The sequence below is a fragment of the Pomacea canaliculata genome, linkage group LG4 (assembly GCF_003073045.1).
Source record: "Pomacea canaliculata isolate SZHN2017 linkage group LG4, ASM307304v1, whole genome shotgun sequence".
Classification (NCBI taxonomy): domain Eukaryota; kingdom Metazoa; phylum Mollusca; class Gastropoda; order Architaenioglossa; family Ampullariidae; genus Pomacea; species Pomacea canaliculata.
In genome coordinates this window covers 20,839,097-20,853,062 of record NC_037593.1, presented here as the reverse complement: position 1 = coordinate 20,853,062, position 13,966 = coordinate 20,839,097, and the positions used below count along the sequence as shown (strand labels likewise).

The window sequence follows — 13,966 nt, the reverse complement described above, 5'->3', positions numbered from 1 at the left end:
TATATATAATAATATTTATCTTATGTATTCCATACGTAAAGGCATACAATCTATGTCATTTATATATGTACAATCCTAAAACGATAAGTAATCTTTTTTCATGTGTGTTTAGACTTCAGCAGCCAGTTGTAAGCTTGGAAACAGTGACACACATGAAAATGAGACAGCAGAGGATTGTGGGGACTGGTGCTGTCCTGCATCAAACAACTTCCCTACGGCGTAGCCTGTGTGTCAAGCCTCCTTCTGGCGACAGTCACGTCTTTCTATTAACCTGCGCGCGCACGCCAATACCCACGCGTGCATCCCTCCCTCGCTGCCTACACCACCCTCCTACACACCGGGGTCCGCTGGACGTTGGCTCTGACAGGATTCAGGACTAGTTGCACCAGCCAGGTCCTCGCACCCCCGATCGTTAGGTAAGACCATTGTTCTTCACTTTTAATTGGTTTCTAGGAGACATTAATTGTAACTGTAATGGACAGAATGATGGTCCTGTGCGCAATGGCTAACTGTGCTAGCATACGCTCATCTAGCATGCACCCACACACACCTAATTACAACACATTCCTTGAATACAGATACTTTAGTATGAGTCAAAAGAATATAATTAAACAAAGAGTATATACATACATAAAGGAATAGTTACAAGTATTATTCAGATATTATCTTCAAACTTAGCTTTCTGGCGCTTCTTCTCATTACTGGTCATCATGGTGATAATTCCAATGTTTACAAGTTCACAAGTTCACCAGTTAAAGTTCACACTTCCCTAATAATTCCACTGTTCACAAGTTCGTCAGTTAAAGTTCACAATTCACTAATAATTCCAGTTCCCGCGGACCCTTCTCCGCTCACTACCTCGCCACCCGGAAAAGTGACGTTTCTACCCCTGCACCAGACTTTGTTCATTTCTCCCCTCCGGTGGGTGCATCTTCCTCCCGGTGACCTTGCACAGGTAGAAAGGGTCTAAAGAGAATATTTTGGGGCGTTGGCGATACCCGGCCTTCAGCTGGACAATAAGGGGTAGGACTGTTATACAGTCATCTCCCCTGGCTGTAGGTGAATCGCGGCCGTAGATGTTTTCGCCAGCCCCGACTGGCCACCACGGTTGGCGCGTCTGTCGGTCTGATGTGCTGCCAGCTTCACCAGTTCACGATGTATTGTCTCTATCTAACTGCTCTAATCAAAACTTTGCCCTAAAAAGTAATTAACACACTAAAAACACTAAAAGTAGAAAATAGATTTTCTACATCACCCCTTTCTCCTGGGGAAAAATTGTAAACAAAATACAAATACATAATAAGCATGACATGAAATGCATGAGCACAATGCAATCGAATCCATACAGTAGGCAACATTATTATCACATATGCATCAGCCTAAATGAATAAAACAGCCAGAACTCAATTACACAATGAGCGTCATCAGAAAAACAATTGTTACCACATAGACCAATTCGACAAACTAGGCATGTTACCAAGACTATTCAACATCATCTTACACCGTCTGTTCACTCAACCATCTCATCATGACAAAAATGTGCGTTGTACACAGCATGTTCAACAGCAGCTGACACACTATTCAAATCAACCATATCAGTATTGTGTAATGTGCTTTACACAGCGTGTTCGACAACCTGGATCGTGCAGCAACAAAGCCACTTTTCTTACCTACCTGCCTAGCCACTGCGGCTTTTAACACTTTAGCCGTGCCGGTTACACTAGGGGTACCCCACTTTACCACTGGGTGGACTTAGCTGGGAGTCACCCCCCGTCATTAAAAAAAAAAAAATTCGTCGTGACCATACATCATCGATGCTGTGCAGCAACCCCTTGGGTTCTGCTGGCGCCCAGACACTCACTCTGCCGCCCTAGGGTACCCCTCTATTCCACTTGAGTGGAGCTAGCCGGCGGTCACCCTCTTACAACACAGGTACACCCTACGGTGCTACCCGACAGACTATCCCCTCGGGACTAGCCTACCCACGCCACTACAATACTTGAACATAGCTGGCCCTGGGCTCAAAATCCATTGCACACCAGTCTATCCACTGTGTACAACACACACACACACAAATTCAAGAGCTAACAGTGTTCATATCATGCTACAGAAAAGGCCAAATGCAGTATTGCAGATTGTGAACAGCTGATACGCACGGAGACTGGTTATACATCATCATAAAAAAAAAATTCATTGGTTATTGCACTCATCCTCCTCGTCATCATTATCATGAGAAAAAATCAGCTGTCCTATACACACTATATACAGTATAGAGCCATCCAACATAGACTTATTCATCTATCACTACTGCTGCATCAAAGTCATCATCGTAATCATCATCATACAGTCAACAGAAAATGTGGTCATAGAATGATAGTCTACATCGTTACATACTAGTTGTCTGTAATCCATATACTATGGTGGATGTACCCAAGTGTCTATAGCACAGTTTTCTCTGTCTTGTCTTTGTCTGTTTGCTCTTATTACCACGGGTAGCTTCTATGTGAATCCCGCCTACTGTGACCCAGTGACTAGAAGACAGGTTTCGTGTTCTCTTTCCTTTCTGTTTGTCTACTCCTACTGCTCTAATCAAAACTTTACACTAACAAAGTAATTAACACAGTAAACACAACAAAAGTAGAAAATAGATTTTCTACAACAACATCATCACGAATGTCTTGGTGGCTGGAGCAAACAGATGGCTGGAGGGAAGTTTATAGCGGGGACTGTAAGTTGTGTAAGAAATTCTGTCCAGCCTCTTTACCTTTGTCTTGTCTTGCATTTTATTTTTCAGAAGGAAGATCTTGAAATTTTAGAGATGGATAGCGTTCGACTCCGAAAACTGAGTGAGACTCTGTGGATGTTCTGGGCCTTCGCCCTCGTGGTGAGTATCTGTGTAGTTTCAATATTAGTCACTGGACACTGAGGGCGACAATTAGTCACTGGACACTGAGGGCGACAATTAGTCACTGGACACTGAGGGTGACAATTAGTCACTGGACTGCTTGAGGGCGACAATTAGTCACTGGACAGCTTGAGGGCGACAGTTAGTCACTGGACGGATGAAGGAGAGAGACAGAATCATTGTAACAAAGTTAACTTTATCAACAGTACGCGACAGTTTCAGGAATTTTTAAGTTATCCCCTTTTTTTCGCATTTTCTTTTACTTTTCAATTTTTGTAGCAAATTTATTTTTAAAAGTAAAAAAGATCTTCTTATAAAACGCATTATAATTTGTGAGTATATTTTAAAAATATTTTTCCTAAACAAATATGCATTGCAAGATAGAAAAATGCATTTTCTTGACTGAATAACAGACATGTCTTGCATGACTAAAAATTTATTTTAGAGTTGGACTGGATTGTAAACCCTGCTAAAGAAAAGAGACTTAGTGGCTGTCTTCTTCTCTCGCTCCTTCACACACACACTTTTCTCGCAATTACACAGCTAAGCGCTCCTATTATTTATTCATTCTGGCAGAAGTGATCTCATAGAAACTCCTTCATGCGTGAAACCATCAAATTCCATGTGACCCTTTTTTTTAGCTTTCATTTCAGCCATTTATTTCAGCTGCGAACAATAAACGTAGGGACAGGTAAAGGTATACAAAGGGGGACAAAAGACATAAGAATAAAAATGAGGCTCTGCTGCACTGCCAGAAGGTTTTCTTTCCTTTTTTTGTGTCAAAATTTTCGTAAAAATATTTCTTTGTTTAGTGGCAGATGTACGATATGCTTATATGAGGGCGACCATTCTTCAATGAATATACACTGACATACATACACTGACATACATACGATGAACCGTTTCTCGTGGTCACCAGGGCTTTGACAACGCTGTCCTGGGACCCTGTCTGCCGGACCTGCAGGCGCGAGTAGGGGCCAGTCTTGACAGCATGTCCTTCGTCTTCGTCCTGCAAGGCATCGGCTTTCTAACGGGACTCCTGATTGGACTTCTCCTGGACCGGAATTCCTCACATCGACGGTTTCTGATCGGCGTTTACGTCTTTCTCGGCAGCGCCGTCAACATGTCATTGCCGATGGTTCCTCACTTCGCCTATCTCTTGTCCATGTTCTTTCTGCAGGGAGTGACGAAGGGACTCGTGGATTTCGGTAAGAAAATAAGTCTTCCATCACATACATACGAGTTTATAAACACAGGTACACATTGTTTAATCAATGCACACACACACGCGAATGTGTAGACACAGGTACACAGTGTACAGGTACACAAAGGGACTACTTAACACACGCATACACACTTTATGTTTCAGAGAAGAATACTAACTGCAGACATTTCTATAAAAATCCTTGAAATACAGGGGAAGAAAATAAAATTCTGTCTTTTCTGTCAGCATTCAGCTGAAACCATCTTGACGATAAGAGAAGAACGAATACATAAGGTGTCCAGTTGTCTGGCAGAACACGAAGCGTTGCTATGTTACCGTGTTTGTCTGTTTGCAGGCGTGCTGTCGCTATGCAACGTGCTGCACGAGAACAACAAGGCCGTCGTCCTTCAGTTCGTCGTGACAGGAGCGGGAGTCGGTACTTTCCTCACCCCCTTCATCGCCAAGCCCTTCGTTAACGATCACTTGACAACCACAGATGCGTCCTCATCGGCCATGGGCAATGCCAGTGGATGTATCGCCGTTCATAGAGAAGCTCGAGACGTGGCACGAGAGTTCCTCATCGGCAACACGTCATGGCGCGAGCCCGTGGTGCACCAGATGACAGAAGTCGGTGCTCAAGCATCAGGTGCGGACGTCCGGATTCCGTTCGTGATAATAGGGGCAATGGCCATTCCAGCAGGGGTGGCTTTTCTGTATTTTCACTACACCAACAAGGATGCTTCTGAGTTGCCTACGAAAGGGTCTGACAGTCACCATATCCAGGTAGATCCTGAGAAGTCAAAGGGTGCGACCATGGGTGTCAACGTGTTTCGGGTTCTGGTGGCCGTGTTGCACTTTCCCGTGTTTGGCATGTTGATCACGTATGCTGGTTTGCTGACGACACTCGGCGCACTATCCCCCTTGTGCATGACTCCCCAGGAAATGAGCTTTGTCATCGTGGTGCTGTGGGCCTCCTTTTCGCTGGGTCGAGTGATCAACATTGCCATGGTGACGTGCATCCCGCCCTTCTTGCTCATCACACTCAATTCGATTGGCCTTATAATCACGGGTCTCGTTCTCCTGGCCAAAGCTTTGGAAGATACACTCGTTCTTTGGTTCGCCACGGCAGGATTTGGTTTCTTCCTGTCGCCTTTCCTGCCAGGGTTCATGTCCTGGAGCAATGGCTACTATCCCATCAGCGGAGCTTTTATCAACGCTTGTCTGTTCATCTCTGGCCTTGGCGAAATGTTGCTACCATTCGCTGGTAGTCTGCTCCTGACTTACCTGAGTGGGACGGCGCTGCTGGTCTTCTTGGTGTCCGTCTCTGTCGTCATGTTCTGTCTCTTCCTTCTCACCAGCAGCCTTGCTCGGCGCTTACTAACTTGCTGATCTGTGCTTTAAGGATTCGGGGTCAGCACACATAAATATCGAGGTCAGCGTATTTTAAATATTTAGGTCAACTCACTTGAATTTAAACATGCACTGAAAACACACCTCTTCCGTAAACATCACTCCTAACAACCTTTCCCATAATGCTAGTCCTTTGTCACATCCTTCCTTTTCTAATATCGTGTTACTCTCAGCTCTTATTCTTGTTATTTGGTTTCTCCTTGTGTTTTCTGTATTTGATTTCATTCTTCGTTTAGTACGGTTGTTTATTCTTTTATAGTTTATGCTATTTGTTTGTTTTCCTGTCCCTCGTATGCTGTCCATATTTCGTTCTTCTTCTCAAGCGCAAGAGCATGCTCCTTAGGAGCGTGAGTATGCGCTTTCCAAAGTTTGCAATTATTATTATTATTATTATTATTATTATTATTATTATTATTATTATTATTATTATTATTATTATTATTATTATTATTATTATTATTATTATTATTATTATTATTATTATTATTATTTTATATTATTATTATTATTATTATTATTATTATTATTATTATTATTATTATTATTATTATTATAATATCATCGTCGTCTATCAGGTCGAATTTGTTTTTCGTCGAAAAGTTTAGAATAAACTCAGCAGTATAACAATATTTTTACCCAGCTGTGAGTGAATAGCCTTTTCAAGACAAAATCGTTATCATGCAGAGATAAGAAATCCTAACATCATGAATGTACAGAGATACAGGCAATGGGAGAACAGGGACAGTATGTTTATTTGACACGCTGTAGGAACTGATGACATGCGAATTCATGTGGATGTGTCTAAATAGTGTTTAAAGTAGGGGTGGACAAAGTTTTCTTTTTGCTGGCCGGTCTCAAAATTCAGTTTGCACCCATATGAGGGGGGCCGTTACAAAACCCAGGCCAAGTGATTACACAACAAACATTTGGATAATGGAATGGACAACAAATGAGTACATAATGGGGTTCACTTACCGAATTTATTAAAGAGAAGCTGTTTGAATTTGGTCACAATAAAGCAGTAAAACCAGCATTTCCTTTGATTAATTTCGTTGATTAATATGAGTCAGGAAGCAGTGTCGAGGTGTTCATGTAACATTGTGACTAAACAAATTATCTCCCCTTCACATTCTCGCTTTTAGCTCAGCTGTTTGTTTGTTTACATGTTTGCCCCATGAGTCAATAGACATTCTGTGACTGCTGACTGTCAGTAAATAAAAATATGATTACAAATTTGATTATGCTTTGTCATGACACTTCTTACTGGCTTTGGATGACTATAAAGGTTGAACATGAATATGTAGCAGGTTAAGTTATTGTAAATATGTATTTTATCTATAATGTTCGAAATAAAATGTACCACCACTATTTCATAAAATGTTTAATATATTTATTCCGAAAGTAATATTTTGTCGTAAGTTTGCTTTGCATTGTGCGTCCAAATTACTTAGAATGTCAGAGAGTCTTTATAATCACCACTCGTTACTATGGGAGGCAACTCCTACTGTAATCTATACAAGGTTGTCTCCTTTCCACTACGCGGTTTGCTGAGCCTGTAGAGTGAGTGCATTTTTTTTTGTTTGGTTTACTCTCTTTTCCAGGAAAGCGATGTCGAAATGTATACCTGGAACATGTTGAGGTGTGGTTGCAAACATCCCCCATTAAAAAGGGCGGAGAGGCTCGTGCCCGTGATTTACTGCGAAAAATAATTGTGAGACGGCTTTAGCGTGTTATGAGACGTGTCATTGGATTGAGAAAGACGAGTGAAACAAGTACACAGACACACGTGTGTACTGCCATACACTTGCACCTAGGATTGCAGATACACTTACAAACTTACTGAGCATGTACATACAGATTATTTGTAAACAAATATATTATAGATACGTGTATGATGTAATTTGTGGTAAGCATTCAGTTCTCTCTTTGTGTACCTCTGTGCATGTGTGTGTGTATGAGAGTCAAGATAAGGATTTCTATTTTTTCCTACTGCATGAACTTCTAACTCCTTTGGAGGTCAAAGGACAAGCCCGTGACCAGTTTTTTTTTTTTTTTTTTAATTTTGCAGAACTTTGACTCTTGCGCGGCGATACGCACGTTGACATGGCTAACCTACTGGTACTTGAACCTCCAGGTACTCGCGGACAGACTACATTGTTATTACTTTTATTCTCTTCACCAAAGACTTCTGTCCTCTTTTCTCTCTGATAGTACAGATAAGTTTGTTTATACTTTTGTCATATGGGTTGTTTTAGTGTAGCTCTCTTTCTCGCAAATTTTTTCAGGACAGACAATACTGATTGTAATAAATACTGTGGACGGCTGGTTGTGAGGACAACAATGGAACTGAGAGTAAGAGACAGTCGGTGAGACAAGACATGCACCAGGGTGCTGCCATGAGCTCCACCAACTGGGATTCGCAAAGAACTGTGTGTGTGACCACGGAAGGAGAGACAGAGGGACAGAGTGACACACAAGAACGAAGAAACATCCTGGTCATACAAAGTTACCAACTCACACACTCACAAGTCTTGAAAATGTCGGGTTTCCGGTGTTACTGTCGATTTGATATATTGGACATGACATAGTAACAAGCAAAGAAAATATTTAAATGAAATGTGTGTGATGTTTGTGATTGCTTCACTTACTCGTTCATCTTTTTTTCTCTCTCTCACTCATTCTGTTAATAAAGTTGGTTGGCTTAGCGGGAAAGTGCTTCCACCAACTAGGATTCGCAATGAACTGTGTGTGTGTGACCACGGAAGGAGAGACAGAGGGACAGAGTGACACACAAGGACGAAGAAACATCCTGATCACACATAACTACCAACTCATTTACACAAATTGTACAAATGTAATTTTATTTTGTAGAGATTCAATTGGGTGGCAACATACGATTCACATACAGACTCAAGCGTATCATTTCTCATAACAAAGATAAGTTTCAATATTCTGCTGTGTTTCTGCATGAAAAAAAACCCACTTTGGGAATCAAAGAGGAAAAACCTAGCTACTTTAAAATATGATTTAAGATATGTTAAAAATATTACAGGTGATCTTACGAACAGATCAACTTCTATATTTAAATTGAGTTTTAACATTTCTCAGGAAGAAGGAAACTTTGTAAATGGAAACAAAAATCCCTTTCGGAGTAATTTCCACTGAGGAAAGACACAACCAAAAGGAAGATAAAATGTCCAAAGGATTACTCTATTAAATTTTTCAATGTGTTAAAAAGATTAAACATGTCAAGCCTCACACACACACACACTACAAGCGAGTTCAGATAAGTGTCTCTCCATGTCCCTCAACAAAGTTATTATTGCCTGACGAGGATTACATCCAGTATTGCCCATACACATAATAAATGAAAGTTATTCACTGGGCAGCACAGGTGACTGTAAAACTGATATTATTGCACGGTTCAGGGACTTCCTGACATGAAAACAATGAATGAAATCGAATGATACAAACAATGATTACACAAAGATCACGTGGTATGCGGAACTCGATGCCCTGGTATGTAATGAAGGCGGACTCCACATGCGAGGAACAATACTGTGATATGTAGTGATATGTAGTGATATGTAGTGATCCCGATAGCAGACTGGTGTCACGTGATGGTCAGGTCACGGGGCAAAGTCTGACACAAGCAGCCATGCGAGTGGAATGTGTTCACAGGTAAAGTCACACCGGGAGCACACCTGAAGACAGCGCCCTCAATATCACAGCCTCGGCTTCGTCTCTCACTTTTCTCTTGAAGTGACTCGGTAAAGGTCAGCAAAAGCAGCGGAAATGAAGACATGAGATTGCAGATTCTCTAAGATCCAGGCTGTTAGCATGTGTAAATATATTTTTATGTCTTAAACAACATGACATTGTGAGAGGGCGGAATGGTGTAGTTCACTGGGAGGGACCGGGGTCGCTGGAATTTCTGTCCAAATACAGTTTGATCGAGTTCTACCTTTACTCGGCAGTGTGATCACCTTTACAGGGCCCACAACCGATGATAGAATTAAAACAAAACAATACACACGCTGCGAGCTCACCAGCCGACACTTATCCACCCTCCTCTATCTCCTAACTATATCTCGGCTCTCTTCATCATTTTAATTTACCAACATCTTTTATAGAATCGCCGTTATGTAACCTTAGTAGCTCACAACACAACCAATCAACCTGCTTTATAGAGCCTCATTAATTTTATACCTTACATTGCGACCTTAATATGATTCTAAGGAAGGCCAACATGTAACGACGAGAAGAAGGCACAAGGTTGCAAGAAAGGAAAGTCTCTTCTGATTGTGAACGATGTGAGACATGGGGTGAGGGACCTCTGACTTCACTGATACAGTCACTTGACCAACCATCACAAAAACTACTAAGTCCAGTGATGTAAACTATGATGAGCAGCTACTCTCTGGGCAACCTAACGGAAAGCCTGACGAGGCCTCAGATAAGGATGTTAAGTTTCAGATGGTGATGTGGTGTCTCCAAATGTTGACACAAGGTTTTGTGGGACTTGGTCTGGTCAAATCCTCGAATGCCGGATGTACAGCGTAACAGTAATTATCTCCCCGCTTCCCAGAAAATGGATTGAAATGGAAAATTAACAATTAGACATTAGCATATGCCACACACACACACACATAGATATATCTTAAACATTAGCATATGCCGTGTGTGATTAAACAGAAGCCAGCACCGGATCAACATGCAGCAATAAATAACACGATAAAAACAACAACAGAGGCATTATGCTTGAAGGTCTCTGGGCGGACGAGATATTCTTAACCACAGTATAGCTATCCATGTAACAGCTGGCTTATGCAGTCAATCAGACGGGGACACTCACTCACCAAAACCTCGTCTTACTCGTATCCGTTATCGTTTCACAACTGCTTTGTCTGGAGGAAGACACAGTAAGCCTGCGTGTCACCGGAAGGAGCTGCCTGCACAAGATTGCTGACTGTACGCATGTCCACGCACCTATTTCCAGTTACGAAAAGGCGAAAAGGAAATAGAAGGGCTCTCTGGGATCTCTAAAGCCAGTCTCTCACTCACAGATGAGAGAGAGAGAGCAAGTGTTTATGACTAGGCAGGGCGTGAGCGCACGCGCAAAGGCACTTGTAGTCCTCTTGAGCTGGCAACTCACTAACCACGTGACTAACACAGCCCCGAGCTGTGTCCGGCCATGTTTCTTGAGATGCAAGGCACATAAAAGGTTGTCTTTATTTGTTTCTAGCTCGTGACATTCACAGATGATGTCACGTGATGTCACGAGTGAGCGGAGCTTCGGCCGCTTCTGGAAGGAGCCGGGATGCACAAGAAAGATGGCGGCCTCCTCTCGATGACCTCGCTGTAAAACACCGTTTGTTCATATGTCAGATCTTTGACCTCTGCCCCGTGCTTGATGAGTTTTTTGGCGGCGAAAGTGTTGTTTTTCGAGGCGGCGTAAAAGAGCGGGCTTCTGTTGGTGCTGTCGAGGCGGTTGACGGCGGCGCCGTGTTGCAGCAGCAGCTGAATGATGCTGACGTCCCCTCGATATGCCGCCAGGTGGAGCGGGGTGCATCTTCCGGGCAGCCCGTCCGGAAGTCCCATCTCCAGGTTGGGGTTGACGCCGGCCTTCATGGCTATCTTGACCAGCTTGCGTGCTCCGCGAAGCGTGCAGGCATGCAGGGGAGTCCACTCGTCCACCTTGGTGGTGAAGACGTCATGCACCAACTGCCGGTTCTTCTTGAGGAGGTGCTTGGTCTGGACCACCAACAGGTCCTCGTTGTGACGCAACAGTCCAAGGAACGCCATCGCCTCGCGCTTGGCCTCGCCGCTTGGCTTCATGGGACGAGAAGTCCGGCCGCCAATCACAGAGGATACAATAAGGCTAGTCTTCTGTAACAGAGTGGAGAGACACACATGAGTGACCGTGCAGCAAAGCGACCTCTGACATTTACCATGCGAAAATCCCGATATTTCCTCAATATATATATACACAAACACACCTGTTTGTCACTCGTAAATACAACCTTCTCACTACTTTCTTGAGTACTTTGTCGAGCAGTAAACGCTTGTGAGTCAAGGGCTTGCATACTATTGATTCTCGTCGGAAGCCATGATGGAGTCGAACTACTTAGACAGTCTAAACACGAGAACATGCAGGGGGGAACAACAAGGAGCTGTCGTTGAAACATGCAGGGGAATGTCATTAGAACATCAAGGGGCATGTCATTAGTGATTAGAGCATCAAGGAGCATGAGGTGAACTGCATTTCGAAGTGAAAGAAAGTGGAGGATCAGCACACCCATAGAAGGCGAGTGAAGACAAGAAAGTATACAGGTATACAGGTGTACAGGTGTGCGCGTGATGCTGGTGCTGTATCCAGGAAGAAAGATTAAAGGGGACATTACTCATTTTTTCAAGTTAAAAGTTTTCTTTTTAAAGTAGTTGTTCATGTGCGTGCACATGTTTATATCTCATAAAAAATGACACGACCTTTGTCAGCTGTCTTGTTAAGATGGTCCCACAAACAAAATGAAAAAGAAAACTGTACTTAGGAACCGCGCAGTGAGTGTTTACGATGGTTTGCATCCAAATACCCGTGGTTTTCCGAAAGTAAACTGCATTTTATTAAAATCAGCCTCAGTTTTTGTCGCGGTTGCCATGGTGCAATATTCGACTGTCCACACCACGGACCGTCAGCACATGTAAGGTGTGATTGTAAGTCCGTGGTACACACTGACAACATCATTACACGCATGGTGCACTTCCACCACCACACATGCATCGTTCGCACGATCTCTTTGTCATCGCTGCCAAAGCGCGCGACTTGCCATTCAAGTAGTAAAAGTCAGTTAGTTATTCGTGCACCCGGGGTGTGCACAACACTCACCTGTTTAACGCGCTCTGCTATGTGGAGCACCATCTCTGACGATGAAGCAGTCCCCTCCTTGTCTTTATCCCAACGGGTGGAGCGGTCTGTGTATCGCAGTGTTGCAATGCGGGTGGAACGATCTTCCGATGGTCTTTGTCGGGTAGACGGGTCACGTGGGGTACCCTATCGGTGGTGGCGTGAGGACAGTACTATGGCAGTGTGACGTGCGGCGGGTGACAACACTCATATAACGGTCGCGCCGTGTCGCTGGTGACGGCTTCGCGATGACCGATTGGCGCACGTGACTGTGACTAAGCGGAGGGCGGAGCTTCGGCTGTCCTTCAAAGCTATTTTTATCTGAGCGCGAAGACGTCATGTGTCAATGGCGGGTGTCCTGGACCAACCTCGGTTCCACAAAACCAGGATTTTGTGTCATGGAGGACGGACAGGACCGTCGTGTGTCCGGTTCCACGCCGTCGGCCTCATCCAGGATTCTGTCCTTTGGTTGTGTCCTTGTCTCCTTGTTCATCCCCACCTTCTCTCTTTCTCTTTGACAGACCTAATCTGGCTTTTGGAAATGTCGGATTTCTGGCGTTACTGTCGATTTGATACATTGGACATGACATAGTAACAAGCAAAGAAAATATTTAAATAAAGTGTGTGTGATGTTTGTGATTGCTTCACTTACTCGTTCATTTTTTTTCTCTCTCTCACTCATTCTGTTAATAATTGGCTTAGCGGGAAAGTGCTTCCACCAAAAAGGTGATTTCGCAATATGAAAGACCGGACGAATAGAATGAACTTTGGTCTCTGAATGCAGTTGTGACAAGCGAGTGTTTTAGCAACTACACCTCCGGGTGCTCCTGTTCCTGCGTGCTCAAGATGCGCAGAGACTCACGCAACGTCTTATCACGTGACCGGAAACACGTAAGTCGGCCAGCCGCAGGTCACATCCCGGCACACCTCCACTTCAGTATTGACGCAACTTTGATCGAGGAAAAATCCTCGTTTTATTTCTAGGCTTGACCTATGACCTAATGTTTGTAGCTCTGAGGCAGTAGCGAGGCGAGGGGGTGTGGGATAGAGAGAAAAAAATGATTGTAAGATAAACTGAAACATGAAGCACGCACAGCAAATGCTACAATGCCACAGGACCAAAGGTGTCCAGCTATTGTCGTTTGCACACCATTGAGCGCATTCGTAACCCATGACTACAAGAGGAGAAACAATCATTGGAGAACAAAATTTTCTATTGTCGTCTGCCTGCCATTGAGTGGCTCAGAATGTCGGCCAAAAAAAAACATGGTGCCCCTACTGAGAGCCTGCCAAGGAACAGACAAAGCGTGCACAGAAACCAAGTCAGGGTTAGATATCTTCTGCCAACTGTTTCTTATCAGGAGTGGCAGTTACGAGAAGGGTTTAATAATGATTTTTAAACGGACAAAACAAAAGGTCGAAATATTGTTTTACAATCGAACAAAGAAAAATATGAAACATGAACAATTCTCTGGTTACCTGTGTTTCTGTCTCTGAGTCGTTTTGACTCTGGAAGCCAGTTTGACACCCTACAAAAGGGAAC

General features: G+C 43.4%; 2 protein-coding genes and 1 long non-coding RNA gene across 3 annotated transcripts; 2 read left to right on the top strand and 1 right to left on the bottom strand.

Annotated features, from left to right (window-relative positions):
* Positions 1-229: 229 nt before the first annotated feature.
* On the top strand, positions 230-5,674 carry LOC112562613 (major facilitator superfamily domain-containing protein 4A-like). The gene is made up of 4 exons (XM_025235957.1): positions 230-416; positions 2,795-2,884; positions 3,825-4,113; positions 4,465-5,674. The coding sequence occupies exons 2-4, from the start codon at positions 2,819-2,821 to the stop codon at positions 5,496-5,498; spliced, it is 1,389 nt and encodes a 462-aa protein (XP_025091742.1). The 5' UTR covers positions 230-416; positions 2,795-2,818; the 3' UTR covers positions 5,499-5,674.
* A 65-nt stretch (positions 5,675-5,739) lies between these two features.
* On the top strand, positions 5,740-8,123 carry LOC112562618. The gene is made up of 3 exons (XR_003098883.1): positions 5,740-7,230; positions 7,588-7,653; positions 7,805-8,123. It is a non-coding gene; the product is annotated as an uncharacterized LOC112562618 (long non-coding RNA).
* Positions 8,124-8,361: 238 nt separating this feature from the next.
* Positions 8,362-12,843, bottom strand: LOC112562849 (ankyrin repeat and protein kinase domain-containing protein 1-like). The gene is made up of 2 exons (XM_025236403.1): positions 12,406-12,843; positions 8,362-11,408 (listed from the first exon to the last, which is right to left on the bottom strand). The coding sequence occupies exons 1-2, from the start codon at positions 12,436-12,438 to the stop codon at positions 10,797-10,799; spliced, it is 645 nt and encodes a 214-aa protein (XP_025092188.1). The 5' UTR covers positions 12,439-12,843; the 3' UTR covers positions 8,362-10,796.
* Positions 12,844-13,966: the final 1,123 nt, after the last annotated feature.

Bases quoted from the DNA above. Each gene is read 5' to 3' on its own strand.
- LOC112562613 (XM_025235957.1), top strand. From the start codon at position 2,819: ATGGATAGCGTTCGACTCCGAAAACTGAGTGAGACTCTGTGGATGTTC. The intron at 2,885-3,824 runs GTGAGTATCTGT...CGTGGTCACCAG, and splicing joins TCTGGGCCTTCGCCCTCGTG to GGCTTTGACAACGCTGTCCT. The intron at 4,114-4,464 runs GTAAGAAAATAA...GTCTGTTTGCAG, and splicing joins GAAGGGACTCGTGGATTTCG to GCGTGCTGTCGCTATGCAAC.
- LOC112562849 (XM_025236403.1), bottom strand. From the start codon at position 12,438: ATGGTGCTCCACATAGCAGAGCGCGTTAAACAG. The intron at 11,409-12,405 runs GTGAGTGTTGTG...ACTCTGTTACAG, and splicing joins TAGCAGAGCGCGTTAAACAG to AAGACTAGCCTTATTGTATC.